Source organism: Pungitius pungitius, chromosome 9 (assembly GCF_949316345.1).
Source record: "Pungitius pungitius chromosome 9, fPunPun2.1, whole genome shotgun sequence".
Taxonomy (NCBI): domain Eukaryota; kingdom Metazoa; phylum Chordata; class Actinopteri; order Perciformes; family Gasterosteidae; genus Pungitius; species Pungitius pungitius.
This window is the reverse complement of record NC_084908.1, coordinates 19,157,287-19,174,064: the sequence shown is the minus strand read 5'-3', so window position 1 is coordinate 19,174,064 and position 16,778 is coordinate 19,157,287. Positions and strand designations below refer to the sequence as shown.

At 46.9% G+C, this 16,778-nt stretch overlaps 2 protein-coding genes across 2 annotated transcripts; both read left to right on the top strand.

The window, feature by feature from the left end:
* Positions 1-6,393: 6,393 nt before the first annotated feature.
* LOC134132722 (E3 ubiquitin-protein ligase TRIM39-like) lies at positions 6,394-8,792 on the top strand. The gene has a single exon (XM_062564462.1). The coding sequence runs from the start codon at positions 6,396-6,398 to the stop codon at positions 8,028-8,030; it is 1,635 nt and encodes a 544-aa protein (XP_062420446.1). The 5' UTR covers positions 6,394-6,395; the 3' UTR covers positions 8,031-8,792.
* A 726-nt stretch (positions 8,793-9,518) lies between these two features.
* On the top strand, positions 9,519-16,421 carry gtpbp2b (GTP binding protein 2b). Its single transcript, XM_037471959.2, has 12 exons — positions 9,519-9,939; positions 10,864-10,890; positions 11,932-12,116; positions 12,225-12,336; positions 12,604-12,801; positions 12,884-13,058; positions 13,593-13,812; positions 14,575-14,710; positions 14,914-14,972; positions 15,080-15,251; positions 15,663-15,827; positions 15,919-16,421. The coding sequence occupies exons 1-12, from the start codon at positions 9,754-9,756 to the stop codon at positions 16,144-16,146; spliced, it is 1,863 nt and encodes a 620-aa protein (XP_037327856.2). The 5' UTR covers positions 9,519-9,753; the 3' UTR covers positions 16,147-16,421.
* Positions 16,422-16,778: the final 357 nt, after the last annotated feature.

The following is a 16,778-nucleotide window of genomic DNA, read 5'->3' as shown; positions in this document are numbered from 1 at the left end:
TGAAAACTTCAAACTAAAACAGGAAGAGAGACCAAACCGTGACAGATCCTTCACCACTTTACGCACCCAGCGTCACTGATTTGCGTCATCTGATAAACCAATAAGGTGTCTGGATGGTAAATGTTTACACTTCTCATCCAACCACAATCAAATTAACGCAATCCCGACGGCGCGATTTATCCGGATAGTTTTTTGTGTGTTTTTGAACGGTGACACGCCAGAAAACCTTCCGAAAGGAAATAGTAACGAGGCGATTTTTTAAATGTAAGAAGTAGAAAGTACAGATATTTGCACGAAAATGTAAGGAGTTGAAGTAAAACGTCTTTTGAAAAATAAAAAGTCAAGTAAAGTATAGATACTCAAAATTTCTACTTGAGTACAGTAACAAAGTATTTGTACTTGACACTTCTGCCAAATGGTGACTGTGTATTTCCTCAAATCAGATTTGATAAAACTTTACTGAGTAGTATTTTAGTACTTTAAACTTAGTCACTCACATTTATTATTACAATTTACTCATTAAAAAAACAATTGAAGCAGTATTTTTTCTCCTATTTTAACTATTCTTTTAAAAGTTAAAGTAATCTTGTTGTAAGTTGTTCTAACAAAGGACTTTTCTCTCTCTGCATCCTGTTCATGTTTAACTCCTCCACCAATCAGAATGAATCCGAGGGAGGAAACAAACTTCACCAGCAGATGACGCTCCGGTAAGAGGCGGAGCTACACGGAGGGGCGGAGCTTCCACGTCACTCTCCAGAACACACACACACACACAGTCTAAAACCACTTTAGGGATGACAGCAAGTAAAGTATGATGATCCTCCAGTTGTTCTCTCTCTGAAGTCTGGTCCTCAGAAGGTGGGGGTGTTTGTGGACTATGAGGAGGGTGTGGTCTCCTTTTATGACGTAGAAGCTGCAGCTCTCATCTACTCCTTCACTGGCTGCTCCTTCACTGAGAAACTCTTCCTGTACTTTGATCCGGGTTATAATGACGAGGATATAAACTCTGCCCCTCTGATCATCTCTCCTGTCGGATGTACATATTGTGTATAAATACTGTATGTCTTTCTCTTATTTTCATGATCCTTTTGGAGAATAACTATTTCATCCTTTTGAATCCAGACTTTTTTATTTTCACTAAATATCCAAAGCTGAAGTTTGACTTTGAGTAAATTAGCAAAACAAATCAGTTTTTTTAATCACAAAGCCCATTCAAAGCTGAGAAGAAAAAAAAATCTGCTAAATTTGTTTTTTTTTCAAACCATTGTTTTTGGTCCACTCACACATAAATGTTCTATGGTACACTATACAGCATTCGGTTTTAACACAACAGGCTGCTGTTTACCTGTTTCGATGGCGCCGTGTGACTCGATTGTCCGGGTCCTTTGTTCAGAACAGTTCCTCTGCACTCCATCACGTCACCAATTGTTGTTTTCTAAACATAAAGAAACTCACACAGAAGACATCTTGGATTGAAAAGAATACAATCATAGTGGTGCATTGGTGTTATTCTATTGATTATGGTTTCAAAATGACAATGGTGTTACATCATTGTCATTTATTTATTGATTACATAGTTTCAGAACCATGGCTGTTTTTGGAGCTCATTTATGGAGTTCCTGGAGGGAGAATACTTTGTTGTAACCCTGTAGCCTTCGGTTTAGGGAGCATTGTAGTTCTGGGGTATAATAAGTATCTATCTGTGAAGCACATATCACCCTCCACTGCTGTTATTATTTTTATTCATTGTCTCTGCTGAAAAGGTTTGGATTGCCTAACTCATCGAGTCCATCCTCTCCTCTTCCATCACCGTGTGGTACGCTGCAGCCACTGCCAAGGACAAGGGCAGGTTGCAGCGTGTCATCCGCTCTGCAGAGAGGGTGATTGGCTGCAATCTGCCGTCTCTCCAGGACTTGTTCGCTTCCAGGACTTTGAAGCGGGCCAGAAAGATTGTAGTCGACCCCTCCCACCCTGGACATGAACTGTTTGTGCCCCTTCCATCCGGCAGGAGGCTGAGGTCCATCAGGGCCAAGACCTCCCGTCACACAAACAGTTTCTTCCCTTCAGCAGTCGAGCTCATCAACAGAGCCCGGGCCCCCCCCTGACTGACTTGTAATTATCTTTTATCAGCTGAGGAGCCGCTGGTCTCCACAACCAACAGACCACAGGGGAGTCCTTTGACCATCCCTCGTGCCCGTCTGTATACAGATCAGTAAAGGTGTGAGTCAGTGGCCACGCCCCTGGGAGTGGTCCCCTGGTGAGTTCAATGTAGCTCGGATTTCGGCTGTCTCTCAGTCAATATCAGTTGTGGAGCTATCAAGTATTACATGAATGCATTTTGGTAGATTACATTACATCGAATACAATCATAACTGTACATTGCTATTATTCTATTGATTACAGTTTCAAAATTACAGTTGTTTTATAACATTCCCATTACTTTATTGAATACATATCTCCAGAATCATGGTTGTATTTTGATGTACACTAAATGCATTTTATTTATAGTTAATTTATGAACCTGGCCGTCAATTTATGTTGAATGTCCTACAATTCATCCCTTTACACCAATTATTGTAGTATTTTGTAGTAAGTATTTACCAGATTTATTGCTATGGTGAAAATGTTATTGTTTAGGTCAGTGTCTTAGGAATTGAGTTTTATTATTTATGATTTCATTCATTTGGGATTAATACTTTCCTAATTCGTTTTGGGTTTCCAATGTTGGCTCACTTGCATTAACGAAGTTGATTGATTGTTTCAGTTAAGCTTCTTTTTGTTTTCATTTTATTTTTTGTAAAGGGAGAATGAGATGATTATTCCTCTTAAAACGGTTTTCCCTGTTTCCCATAGACGGGTCGCTGATGACACAGAGTCAGATGACTACGGTGGCCGAGAAGGTTCAGACAAATACAAAAGCCACAACACACCCGCAAATGCCACAGCACAACACGAACGCCACAACACAAAATACAAAAGCCACAACACAATCGCAAATGCCGCAACACAACACGAACGCCGCAACACAAAATACAAAAGCCACAACACAATCGCAAATGCCGCAACACAACACAAACGCGACAACACAAAATACAAAAGCCACAACACAATCGCAAATGCCACAACACAACCGAACGCCGCAACACAACACGAACGCCGCAACACAACACAAAAGCGAAAACGGAAGTAGCTAAGTAACTGCCCACGGGAGCGAGCGTATTTTGGAGGAACGCCCACGGGAGCGAGCGTATATTTGACGAACGGAGCGTGAAATATAGTTCTGTCAGGTTTTCTATTGCCCCAGTAGGATTCGTGGCGGGGGGCGCCGGGCGGTGCGGCTCCGGCGTCGTCGTGGCGGGGGGCGCCGGGCGGTGCGGCTCCGGCGTCGTCGTGGCAGGGGGCGCCGGGCGGTGCGGCTCCGGCGCAGGCGAGGCTCTGGGGGAAGGAGCGGGCGCAGGCGAGGCTCTGGGGGCCGGAGCGGGCGCAGGCGAGGCTCTGGGGGCCGGAGCGGGCGCAGGCGAGGCTCTGGGGGCCGGAGCGGGCGCAGGCGAGGCTCTGGGGGCCGGAGCGGGCGCAGGCGAGGCTCCGGGGGCCGGAGCGGGCGCAGGCGAGACTCTGGGGGCCGGAGCGGGCGCAGGCGAGACTCTGGGGGCCGGAGCGGGCGCAGGCGAGACTCTGGGGGCCGGGACGGGCGCAGGCGAGACTCTGGGGGCCGGGACAGGATTTGTGGTCTCCTCCCCCCCCGGGCTCCCTTTCCTCGGGTTGAGGATGTCTCGTATCTCGAGGTACATCTCTCTGTAGCCTCTGGGCCCGAGAACAAGGTCCGTCTCGCGCTGCCAAAAAGGACTTCCCACGTCCAAATAGTCGGGGCCCCGAACGCTCTAAAACTCTGTTGACTCCTCCTTAGGTCGTGTCATTCTGTCACACTCGGGCTGGGGCAGGTTGCAGTGAGGACCCAAGCGCAGAGTTTCTCGATCCAAGTGCTCTTTATTAGACACAAACCAAAGGCGTGCTCCAACAACGAGGGACATATAGACAATGACGCGACAAAAGACAACAGGCACACAGGGCTTAAATACACAAGGGAGGTGCAGGTGATTGGACACAGGTGGAGACAATCACGCAATCACAAGACAAGGCAGGAAGTGAAGTTAACCCAGGACCACAAGGAACATGAAACTTCAAACTAAAACAGGAAGAGGGACCAAACCGTGACAAAATGTATGTTCTTTTATTTATTTCTTTATACGTGGCAGTGATGTAGTGCTCACTTATACAATCATAATCGCTGCATTGGATATGGGATGCATTTTGAACATTTTCAGCAATATGTTTGTGAATGTTTGACGGATCAGGTGACCGAGGCAGACAACATCTGCCGCTGTCGGGGCAAAACAAACACGCACGCGTAGCCAAACCAGTAGGTTCAAAAACCAGTAGGCACGTAACACCGTTCGTCAAAAATACGCTCGCTCCCGTGGGCAGTTACTTAGCTACTTCCGTTTTCGCTTTCGTGTTGTGTTGCGGCGTTCGTGTTGTGTTGTGGCTTTTGTATTTTGTGTTGTGGCGTTCGTGTTGTGCTGTGGCATTTGCGGGTGTGTTGTGACTTTTGTATTTTGTGGTGTGGCGTTCGTGTTGTGTTGCGGCATTTGCGATTGTGTTGTGGCTTTTGTATTTTGTGTTGTGGCGTTCGTGTTGTGCTGTGGCATTTGCGGGTGTGTTGTGACTTTTGTATTTTGTGGTGTGGCGTTCGTGTTGTGTTGCGGCATTTGCGATTGTGTTGTGGCTTTTGTATTTTGTGTTGTGGCGTTCGTGTTGTGCTGTGGCATTTGCGGGTGTGTTGTGGCTTTTGTATTTGTCTGAACGATCTCGGCCACCGTAGATGACACACATGCAGTGAGGAAAATAAGTATTTGAACACCCTGCTATTTTGCAAGTTCTCCCACTTGGAAATCATGGAGGGGTCTGAAATTGTCATTGTGGACAGATGTCCCCTCTGATGAAATATTAACATTGAGAAAGAACATCTGCACCGCCTCAGCGTCCTTCAGGTCGGGGAGCTGCAGGACAAACAAACTCAAGTCCTCACAGGAAGTCATCATACGCTGAACAGTAGTTGAGCGACAGCTGAACTTCATCTGCATGCTGGGAGCAACCCTCCATCTAAACTCCATCGTCCAATAAGGAGCCAGAGAAAAGCCACCAGCTGATCACTGAAGTCCTCTTCAAAATAAAAGCATATGGAGGGTAACTGGTACACCAGATAGAAGTATTATTGGTTTTATAGAATATAGAATTCACGATGTGTGCTGTGTCATGTTTAAATAATATTAATAGAATTTTGGACAAGAGAAAACGTAAATGAGAATAATATTAGTGATACCAAATGGTGACTGTTTATTTCCTCAAATCAGATTTGATACAACTTTACTAAGTAGTATTTTAGTACTTTAAACTTACTCACATTTATTAATACAATTTATTCATTAAAAAAACAAGAAACAGTTGAAGCAATATTTTTTCTCCAATTTTAACAATTCCTTTAAAAGTTAAAGTAACCTTGAACTAAGTTGTTCTAACAAAGGACTTTTCTCTCTCTGCATCCTGTTCATGTTTAACTCCTCCACCAATCAGAATGAATCAGAGGGAGGAAACAAACGTCACCAACAGATGACGCTCCAGTAAGAGGCGGAGCTACACGGAGGGGCGGAGCTTCCACGTCACTCTCCAGAAATGAAAAGGTGAGTTGGTCAGAGAGGCAGACGCGCTGCAGTGAAGACAAGTCTCCGTGTTTCTGAGAGAAAAGTCAAAGTGACGTCATCAGGTGTTCCTCAGCAACACAGCAGAGTCTCTTGAGAACACAGGTGAGTACAGCTGGTCACATTTACACCTTCAACAAGCAGGAAGAACACACAACTTGTAAGTTCCTCTGTGTTCACTTCCTACTTGATAGAATGTTAACAATAAAAGCCTGTGTGTTTATCCACAGTCCCACGATACAGTAACTCAGTGTAACAGCTTCAAACTGTCCCAGGACTTCAGTCACTTGGAGCTGAATCTCTGTGCTTTAAACTTTAGTCTCTCTCTGTTTCCTGATCCCTTCCTCTGTTTCCTCTTGCTGCGTCACGTTAAACGTGTTAAACAGGAACCTGCTGGAGGCTTTTAGTGTCAATCATCTAAATGAGATGCTACATGTTTGTCACCAAGTAAGCAGAGCGTTGTTAGCGTGCTGCTCTTTATTCACAGCATGTGGACACGTTCTGGGCTGTTCATCAAGAATAGTGACCATGAAGACACAGGATTTTACCCAATGTTACACGCTACAATCCCACTGCTTTCAAATGACAACACATTATAATCATATATATTTCTTCTCTTCCACAACATGTGTAGACATGGCTTCTGCAAACTATGGTCCATCTGAAGATCAGTTCCTGTGCTCCATCTGTCTGGATGTGTTCACTGATCCAGTCACCACACCATGTGGACACAACTTCTGCATAAACTGCATCAATGAACACTGGAACACCAGCGACCAGAACCTGTGTCCAATGTGTAAGGAGGACTTCACCACCAGACCTGTTTTGAGGGTCAACACCTTCATCACTGAGATGGTTGTTCAGTTCAGACAGTCCACTCAGCAGAAAGCCAGCAGCAACAGCTCAGAGCAACAAGAGTCCAAACCAGGAGAAGTTCCCTGTGACGTCTGCACTGGAACCAAAGTGAAGGCCCTCAAGTCCTGCCTGGTGTGTCTGGCCTCCTACTGTGAGACTCACCTGGAGCCTCATCTGACTATGTCAGGTCTGAAGAGACATCAGCTGATGGACCCTGTGGAGAACCTGGAAGGCAGGATGTGTACGAAGCACGATAAACCTCTGGAGCTGTTCTGTAAGAGCGACCAGACGTGTGTCTGCATGCTCTGCACTGTTTTAGACCACAAGAACCATGATGTTGTTCCTCTGAAAGAAGAATATGAAGAAAAGAAGGTCCAGCTGAAGAAGACAGAAGCTGACATTAAGCAGATGATCCAGAACAGAAGACTGAAGATTCAGGAGATCAAACACTCTATGGACCTCAGTGAGGAAGATGCAGGCAGAGAGAAAGCAGAAGGTGTTCAGGTCTTCACTGATCTGATGGAGTTTGTTGGAAGAGGCTTGAAGAAGCTCCTCAAAACAATAGAAGAGAAGCAGGAAACCACAAAGAAACAGGCTGAAGCTTTCATCAGAGAGCTGGACCAGGAAATCTCTGAGCTGATGAAGAGGAGCGCTGAGGTGGAGCAGCTCTCTCTCTCTGAAGACCACCTCCATCTTCTCCAGTCCTCAAACATCCATCAGCCACCACCCACCAAGGACTGGACAGAGGTCAGTGTTTGTCCTTCATATGAGGGGATTGTGGAGAGAGCTGTGTCTCAGCTGGAGGAGACACTCAGTGAAAAGATGAAGTGGTGTGGTGAAGCTGAGCTGAAGAGGGTCCAGATGTTTGCAGTGGATGTGACTCTTGATCCTGAAACAGCTCATCGTCGTCTCATCCTGTCTGATGATGGGAAACAAGTGAAACCTGGTGATGTGAAGAAGAATCTCCCAAAAAACCCAAAGAGATTTTCTAACAGGTTCTGTGTTGTAACAAAGCAGAGTTTCTCTTCAGGCAGATTCTACTTTGAGGTTCAGGTTGAAGGAAAGACTGAGTGGTGTTTAGGAGTGATCAGAGAGTCTGTTGACAGGAAGGAATTCATCTCACGGAGTCCTCAGAATGGTTACTGGATTCTATGTTTGACAAATGGAAATAAATACAAAGCTCTTGATGATCCTCAAGTTGATCTCTCTGTGAAGTCTGGTCCTCAGAAGGTGGGGGTGTTTGTGGACTATGAGGAGGGTGTGGTCTCCTTTTATGACGTAGAAGCTGCAGCTCTCATCTACTCCTTCACTGGCTGCTCCTTCCCTAAGAAACTCTTCCCGTACTTCTGTCCTGGTTATTGTTACGATGTAAGAAACTCTGCTCCTCTGATCATCTCTCCTGTCGCAGTAAACTAATCATTCTCTGATTTAATGTGATGTTTTGTTCATTAAAGTGAACAATTGCACATATTTTGTATAAATACCGTATGTTTTTCTCTTAATTTTTGTATCATGGAGAATATCTATTTCAACCTTCTGAATCCAGACTTTTTTATTTTGACTAAATATCCAAAGATGAAGTTTGACTTTGAGTAAATTAGCAAAACAAATCATATCTGATGTCTGTTACCTTTCCATCATGTTCACAGGATGCACTTTGTGTTATTGTTGTACTGCTTTAAAGAAAAAAGAAGTGAATTAATAATATAGATGCAAATGTTCTTTTGGTGTGAAAATTGGTTTCAATAATTAAAAGTCACTTTGTCATTTTGATTTGTTTTGTGAATATTTGTAATAAGATTTAAAAAAAAAGAAATGTACATTTGTTGTTGAAAAAGTTACTTTTGCCTTATAAATAACTTGAGAATTTAACACTGAATATAAATGACTAGTTTAGACCCAAGTTATATTTACACATGTTAATTAACTTGATCATGTGACAATTTATCAGAGTGAACGACACAAGTTCCACAGAAAGATCATTTCTAACGTGAGTCAATTCATGAGGGGGATGAAACTGCACTTTCTTGTTTCTTGTTCTGAGTTTGTATCTATGGTTGAAATAAGTAAGTCGCTTTGGATAAAAGCGGCTAAATGTCAGGTCATTTAATGTAAAAACTTTGCAGTAACTTCATTAAAATAAAAAATAACAAAGACAACTTTATAGTTCCTTCACATTTTGTTTTTTTTCCTGAAGACGGTCGTCGTCTTACAAAACAAGACATTTGAAGACTTTTTAAAAAGCGTTTCCACGTCGAGAACAAACAGAAAGACGACTGATAAAGAAAGAAAAAAGACAGGTGGAAAACCACTGAGCGTCAGTTGATAATACTGATTTACTTTTATTTAAGTACGGTTTTGAATGCACTACCGTGTCTTTTTCCCTGCGTAATGGCAAAAATGAATGTTTCATTGTACGACCAAGGTTATAAAATGAAAAAGAATCGAGGCGGAGTGTCTCACACTGATGAGATGCCAGTGAGACCGACAGCTGTAGAGACACAACAAGTTGGTTTGGAGGCCTCCTGTAGGTAAGAACTGTCTGGCCCTGTTCTGGACGGAGGAAGGTTCTACTGAGCACGTAGCTGTTGTGACATGTTTTTCCTTGGAAGGAAATAAACGGAGAAAGACGTATTTTATGCGGAGCCTTTCCCCTTAATATTGATGATAATAAAAGGCAAAAAACAGGTTTGGTTTATTGCATTTCCATCATTGTCATTGTAACACAATAACAGACATAAAGTAAATGTTTGTTGAGACTAATGTTGATGCTGTGATTTTTTTATTTTTGAAAACGTCTGGCTTTGAGATATTTTACCAGCCCCCCCCCCAAAAAAAAATCAGCAACTCTTATACTTTTACTTTGAAACGCAATCCCGTTTCCGCCCGATGCGGTCATTTTGAAAGTCGCAACCGGAAGCTGTATCCGGTGCAGGGAAGCTGCTTTGACATGATGGCGTCGGTGATGCTGAGGAGAGAGCATCCTCCGCGGCAGGTCTCCCCGCAGGCGGGCCGGGCCTCTCGGTAGAGGGGATGTTACAGAGCACCGCTCCCTCGCAGCCATCGTCTTTAGGCCGCAGACGGCTCGCGAGGACCCGGAAGTCGGCGTCGCGCGGCCGCGGACCCCACGAGCGACGCGATGGTGGATCTGTCCGAGGGTGGCGCAGCGTCGCCCGGGCACGACCGACGCGCACCGGGCTCCGGTAATAACGGGAAGAAAACGTCGAAACGGGCCCGAACGAGAAGGGGCCGACGAGGGAGGAAAAGGAGGAACAAAAAGAACAACAGGAACAACAAAACACCGCCTCCGTATTTCCCTCCGGAGGTAGCTGCCGTCGTTCATCCCCGGGGGGGGGGGGGGGGATTAGCGGGAAGCCCGCGAGCTAGCTAGCGGTGCCGCAGCTAACCCGAGCTAACGTTAGCTAGCTCCAGGCTGGCTACCGACACACTTAGTTTACACCACACCGACCAAAAACCACCACGTCCTGCATGGCGTGACTGCGGTGTCACGGTGAGCTAGACCTGACACGGAAGCCCCGGTAGCGGCTATCGTCTGGTCCGCAGAGAAGGTCCCGCCAAACCGCGCTCACACATCGGACGATTCTCAATGAACGTGTCCGTGTGGTGACGGCACGACGTCAGAGAAGTTGACTCAATGTTTATTCGGGAATTATAAAGCTCGTTTAATAATTCGGCAAATGCCTGTACGCCAAGAAAAGATGTTTGCTGTTACTCATTTAGCTTCCAACTTCCATAAGACCTGAGCTACTGAGTCATGTTCTGTTAAATAACTCTAGAAGAACCGGAGTAATAAATGTGATAAACAGACAGTACGGCTAATAAAATGTGTGCCGAATAGATACAACAATCATTTAGATTCAACGAGACGTCCAAATGTGCCATTATATTTTTCCCTTTTAATGATAAGCTCTAAATTGGTTCACTGAGTCAAGTCGATACTTTCTCAGAATGGGGCACAAAAGTGCATTTTACTGCTGTAATGGAAGATGTGCTATAACACACTATATCACTGCTAAGCTGTAATAGTATAATAATGACTGTTATTACATTACACTGACACATTCTAAAACCTGCAGAATTTATATTTCTCTCTATTAGAACCGAGGGGCCCTAAACGCCAAAGACAAGCTATTTGGACACGTTGTCCACACAGAGAACAATTCTGTTACATATCAGTCGCTGAGTGTCCTGATGTGTCCCCTCTTCTCTTCTTCCTCTCCATGTCCAGGCTGAGGAAGGAAACATCGAGTACAAGGTAACACACCCTTCCCCTCCTGCTCAGATCCACCACCACGCGACTTCTTCCCATCCAGCGGCAGGACGTGCAGAGCGCATTCTGAGGCGCTTTCTGTGATTACGGCTCAGAGCTCGTTGAGGCGGTGCGTTGTCGGGCGGATGAGCTTTTAGGGCGGAGGTTGGACTCGGCTGGCAACGAGTAGCAATGAAAGTTGCCGTTGGTTTGCTGCTCTTTGAGCTGAAAACATTTCACTCTGTTTTGGTGAATGCAGCTCATGGTGTGGTTCTGGTCTCTGATGGCTGTGATAAACGCCGTTATCCTCCATTAAAACAGGCTTAGAACTTTCCTCTGGGTTTATGGACACTATTATCTAAAAAGGGCTGGAGCAGAAGGTTGAACTTTGGTTTTATGCTGTTGGAGTTTTTTTATTTCCACGATGGAACTCTTCTCCCAACTAATATGTTACAATTTCAATGACTTCCCCTTTTTCGCCTCCTAAGTAAAGTGATTTTATTTCATCAATCACTTTAGTGGAATTTTTACTATTAATATTTTTATGATTTAACAAATTGTTTATTTTGGTCTGATGAATAAATAAACCCCCTTAAAAAATTGGATTTGCATGTTATTTTACTATTTGGTTATTTTTCTGTTTAATTAAAGTTACAATTTATAGCTGACATTATAGTGGACAACATTAATAATAAAGAGCACTGATAATCCGCTTTATATAATTAATTATAACAAGCTTTTCATTTAGTTGTTAAAAGAATTGACATTTTCTCCTCCAGACATTTTACAGTTTAAAGGATCAAAATAAACCTCCTGCTGCCCTCTGGTGGACAAATATGGAAATGGAGCACAAGTCTGTTGCAAATATAAAAAATATTTTTAAATATTTTTCAGGAAATTATTAACCAATGAGAATTTATCGATCACGCTGTAAAGTGTGCGCCTCCACATATTTTATCATTTCACTTTTGTGATTAAATCTCACAGCCAGTTCGGCTCAACCTGCGTTGGTATTTACCCCGTTTGTCCCTCTGCTTGTTGCCGTAGTTGAAGCTGGTGAATCCCACGCAGTATCGCTTCGAGCATCTGGCCACGCAGCTGAAGTGGCGTCTGCAGGAGGGCCGCGGCGAGGCCGTCTACCAGATCGGCGTGGAGGACAACGGCCTGCTGGTCGGCCTGAGCGAGTCGGACATGAAGGCCTCGCTGCGGACCCTGAAGAGGATGGCGGAGAAGTAGGTCGCCTCGCTGGAGGCTCCGCGTCCTCCTCACGCCCCTCAAAAAAGGAGCGATGTGTGAACGATTTTAACCTCCTTTCGTCCCGATCGGGTTCTTCTCTCCAGAGTCGGTGCCGACATCACTCTCCTCCGCGAGAGGGAGGTGGACTACGACCTGGACAGAAACACGCGCAAAATCGCAGAAGTCCTGGTTCGAAAGGTTCCCGACGACCAGCAGGTGAGAGCCTTCCCTCTCCCCCCCCCCCCCCGATTGGTTAGACGAGTCAGATCCTCAAAGTGAACCCAGGAGCTCCTTCAGAAGGTCAGTCCTGCGTATTCCCAGCATGCAAAGCGCACCCACGGCCTGTTATTTGACCCCCTTCCTCTTCAGTGCTCCTCAGCTCGGCTCACGGAGGTTGCAAAGTAGAGACCATGACCCCTCTCCACTGTCGTGTCTCTTCTTATTTTTTTTGGGGTGGGGGGGGGGGGGGGGGGACCGGGACAGTTCCTGGACCTGCGGGTGGCGGTTCTGGGGAACGTGGACTCGGGGAAGTCGACCCTGCTGGGCGTGCTGACGCAGGGCGAGCTGGACAACGGGCGAGGCCGAGCGAGGCTCAACCTCTTCAGACACCTGCACGAGATCCAGACCGGACGCACCTCCAGCATCAGCTTCGAGATCCTCGGCTTCAACAGCAAGGGGGAGGTGAGAGGGGGAGGGAGGGAGGGAGGTGATATACTGTAGATGCATGTGTATATTTCGTATGTGACGCTCTCGCTCGCTGCAGGTGGTGAACTACAGCGAGTCGCGGACCGCCGAGGAGATCTGCGAGAGCTCCTCCAAGATGATCACCTTCATCGACCTGGCCGGGCACCACAAGTACCTGAAGACCACCATCTTCGGCCTCACCAGCTACTGCCCCGACTTCGCCATGCTGGTGGTGAGCGCCAACACCGGCATCGGTGAGCCGCCGCCGCCTCTCTCTGTGTGTGTGTGTGTGTGTGTGTGTGTGCAGACGTTGTGATTCGTTAGCATCATCAATAACCTGATCAGTGAGTGAACTAATTGTTGTTGTGTTGGAGGAGTAATTAAAAACAACACGTGATGTCACCACTAGAGGTCAGAAGAGGTCAACATTAAAGCGAGTGAGTTGATTTCTCATTCAAACCAATAAACCATTATGTAGTTAACCCCAGAAATACTTTTTGATACTAATACTTCCAACTGGTATTGATGATAAGTAACCATGACTACGGTCCAAAATGTCTTGTTTTATTAGCATAAAAGTTAATATCCATTTATATATAACTTTAGGTAATGAGAAGATTTTATATCTGAAAGAAAAGGCAATAAGAATAAAATCACATCTTTTAATAAAACTGTAGCGTTGTGAGCGTGTGATTCTCTCCTGGTACCCACCAGATGGTTTCTGGGTAATGAAGTATTTTATCTTTAACGCCAGCATGCTCACAGTGTTCCCGCTCTCCTCCGTCCAGCCGGCACCACCCGGGAGCACCTGGGCCTGGCCATGGCGCTGAAGGTTCCCATCTTCATCGTGGTCAGTAAAGTGGACCTCTGCTCCCGCGGCACCGTGGAGAGAACCGTCCGCCAGCTGGAGCGTCTCCTCAAGCAGCCGGGATGCAACAAGCTGCCGATGGGCGTGGCCAACCCGGACGACGCCGTGACGGCCGCGCAGCAGTTCACCCAGTCCGCCTGGTGGGTACAAGTACTACTAGTACTACTACTACTAGTACAGCAGTTCACCCAGTCCGCCTGGTGGGTACAAGTACTACTAGTACTACTACTACTAGTACAGCAGTTCACCCAGTCCGCCTGGTCGGTACAAGTACTACTAGTACTACTACTACTACTACAGCAGTTCACCCAGTCCGCCTGGTGGGTACAAGTACTACTAGTACTACTACTACTAGTACAGCAGTTCACCCAGTCCGCCTGGTCGGTACAAGTACTACTAGTACTACTACTACTAGTACAGCAGTTCACCCAGTCCGCCTGGTCGGTACAAGTACTACTAGTACTACTACTACTACTACAGCAGTTCACCCAGTCCGCCTGGTGGGTACAAGTACTACTAGTACTACTACTACTAGTACAGCAGTTCACCCAGTCCGCCTGGTCGGTACAAGTACTACTAGTACTACTACTACTAGTACAGCAGTTCACCCAGTCCGCCTGGTCGGTACAAGTACTACTAGTACTACTACTACTACTACAGCAGTTCACCCAGTCCGCCTGGTGGGTACAAGTACTACTAGTACTACTACTACTAGTACAGCAGTTCACCCAGTCCGCCTGGTGGGTACAAGTACTACTAGTACTACTACTACTAGTACAGCAGTTCACCCAGTCCGCCTGGTCGGTACAAGTACTACTAGTACTACTACTACTACTACAGCAGTTCACCCAGTTTCCATTTTGTGTGTGTGTGTGTGTGTGTGTGTGTTTGTGTGTGTGCAGCATCACGCCGATCTTCACCCTGTCCAGTGTGTCTGGAGAGAGTCTGGACCTCCTGAAGATCTTCTTAAACATCCTTCCTCCACTGAGCAACAGCAAGGAGCAGGAGGAGCTGATGCAGCAGCTCACCGAGTTCCAGGTACACACACGCACACACACACACGCACACACACACACACACACACACATTGATAGCAAGAGAAGACAACAATAAGATCATGTTAAACACACAAAGCAGGAGAACATTAAAAGCTGGTTCTTGATCTAGATTTGCCTGCTCTGTGTCTGTGTGTCTGTGTGTGTGTGTGTGTCTGTGTGTGTGTCTATGTGTGTAAAATGCAGGTGGATGAGATCTACTCCGTTCCTGATGTTGGGACTGTGGTGGGAGGAACTCTGTACAGGTGAGCTCACGCCAGCGAAAGCATTTTAATCCTGTTACTGGCTCAGACGAGCTCTCTGCTGAGCCCCCGTGTGTGTGTCTGTGTGTGTGTGTGTGTGTGCGTTTCAGCGGAGTGTGCAGGGAGGGCGAGCGGCTGGTGGTCGGTCCCACCGACGAGGGCCGCTTCCTGCGTCTGAAGGTGGGCAGCATCCAGAGGAACCGCTCGGCCTGCAGGGTGCTGAGGGCGGGGCAGGCGGCCTCGCTGGCCCTGGGGAACTTCGACCGCTCGCTGCTGCGCAAGGTCAGAGGTCACGGCAGAGACGCTTTGTGAAGTCACGCCGCCCCCCCCGGTACCCTCGGCTAGAAGACGCTTAAGATTTTACAGAGATAAGCAAGGGTTAGCAATCAATCCGCTTTCTAATGAGCCCAATGCGGGATGCTAACATGCTAACGTGCTAACGTGCTGCGCTCAGGCTCAGATTTCCTGAATTGGCTCAGATGTCCTTCAGGTCCGTCTTCTTTTCTTTCCCGCTGAGATTTTTCATCCATCGAACTTCTCCATCCTTCGGGGTGTTTGATTAAAAACTTTTAGTTTTGTCGCCGTGGCGACAAAAGACGTCAATGCCTCTATTTAAAAAAACAAACTGCTGTGTCACTCTGTTTCTCTCCAAAGAAGCAAAGACCTCGTGCTGATGTCAGCGATGTCTTTCAGGGGATGGTGATGGTCAGTCCCAAGATGAACCCCACCATCTGCTGTCAGTTTGAAGCCGCCATCGTCCTGCTCTTCCACGCCAAGACCTTCCGCCGGGGGTCACAGGTCACCGTGCACGTGGGCAACGTCAGGCAGACGGCCACGGTGGAGTGTCTCCACGGGAAGGTGTGTGCACGCCGTCGAGGGCCTCGGGGCTTCATGTTGCGACACGTGACCTCACACTCTCCCCGCCCCCCCCCCCCCTCCTCTGCTGCAGGACGAGCTGCGTACCGGCGAGAGAGCCGTGGTCCGCTTCTGCTTCATCAAGCACCCGGAGTACCTGCGACTGGGCGCCAAGCTGCTCTTCAGGGAGGGCGTGACCAAAGGCATCGGCCACGTCACCGGCCTGCTGCCCGCCTCCCAGAACCACGACCAGAACCAGAACCACGACCAGAACCTGCCGGAGCATCAGAGGCCGCCCCCCGACAGGTGTGGAGCTCCGTGAGAGCTGTGGGGCGCCGCCGATGCGTCTGCTCCTTCCCTACCGCCGCTTTTTAGTTCTCGCCGTGGTGGATCCGTGCTGCTGAGCGTCCATCATCATCATCGTCCTCATCATCGTCGCTATCGTCCTCTCAGCAGATGTTCTTGTGTTGAGTTTAATCCGACTGAGCTCCGCAGACTTAATGTGACGTGACCTCACGTCTGTCACGAGGAGGATTATAAGAGACGTCACGCTGGAGCAAACATCTCAGACCCAACTTTGAACCTGAAGGGGGGGGGGGGGGGGGGGGGGTTCGTTTTTTAGGCTTTCTCACTAAACAGTTTTTCAGCCCCTGAACTTCCAAAAGGTGAATCAGCGTTTTTGGGGGGGTCAGAGGTCAGTTTCTGTTCTCTTCAGTCGGCCCCGGTTGAGTTAAGTTGCATAAAGTGTCACTTTAATCAGGGTGTAAAACAGGAGCAGCTCATCGTCACATTGAAACTTAAACAAGAAGCCGCAGTGTATTTTTTGATTGGTGCGACTTAGAGATTAAAATAGAAACACGTTAGCTTAGATTTGAGGGAAGGTTCAACCTTTCACTCAATTTAAAAACCTTCATTGAACTTCGACCGACTGAAAGAAATGCGCCTCGACTGCAG

Excerpts from the sequence above, each read along its gene's own strand:
- LOC134132722 (XM_062564462.1), top strand. The coding sequence starts at position 6,396 with ATGGCTTCTGCAAACTATGGTCCATCTGAAGATCAGTTCCTGTGCTCC.
- gtpbp2b (XM_037471959.2), top strand. The coding sequence starts at position 9,754 with ATGGTGGATCTGTCCGAGGGTGGCGCAGCGTCGCCCGGGCACGACCGA. Across the intron at positions 13,059-13,592 it reads GAGCGCCAACACCGGCATCG|CCGGCACCACCCGGGAGCAC; the intron begins GTGAGCCGCCGC and ends TCCTCCGTCCAG. Across the intron at positions 15,252-15,662 it reads ACCGCTCGCTGCTGCGCAAG|GGGATGGTGATGGTCAGTCC; the intron begins GTCAGAGGTCAC and ends GATGTCTTTCAG.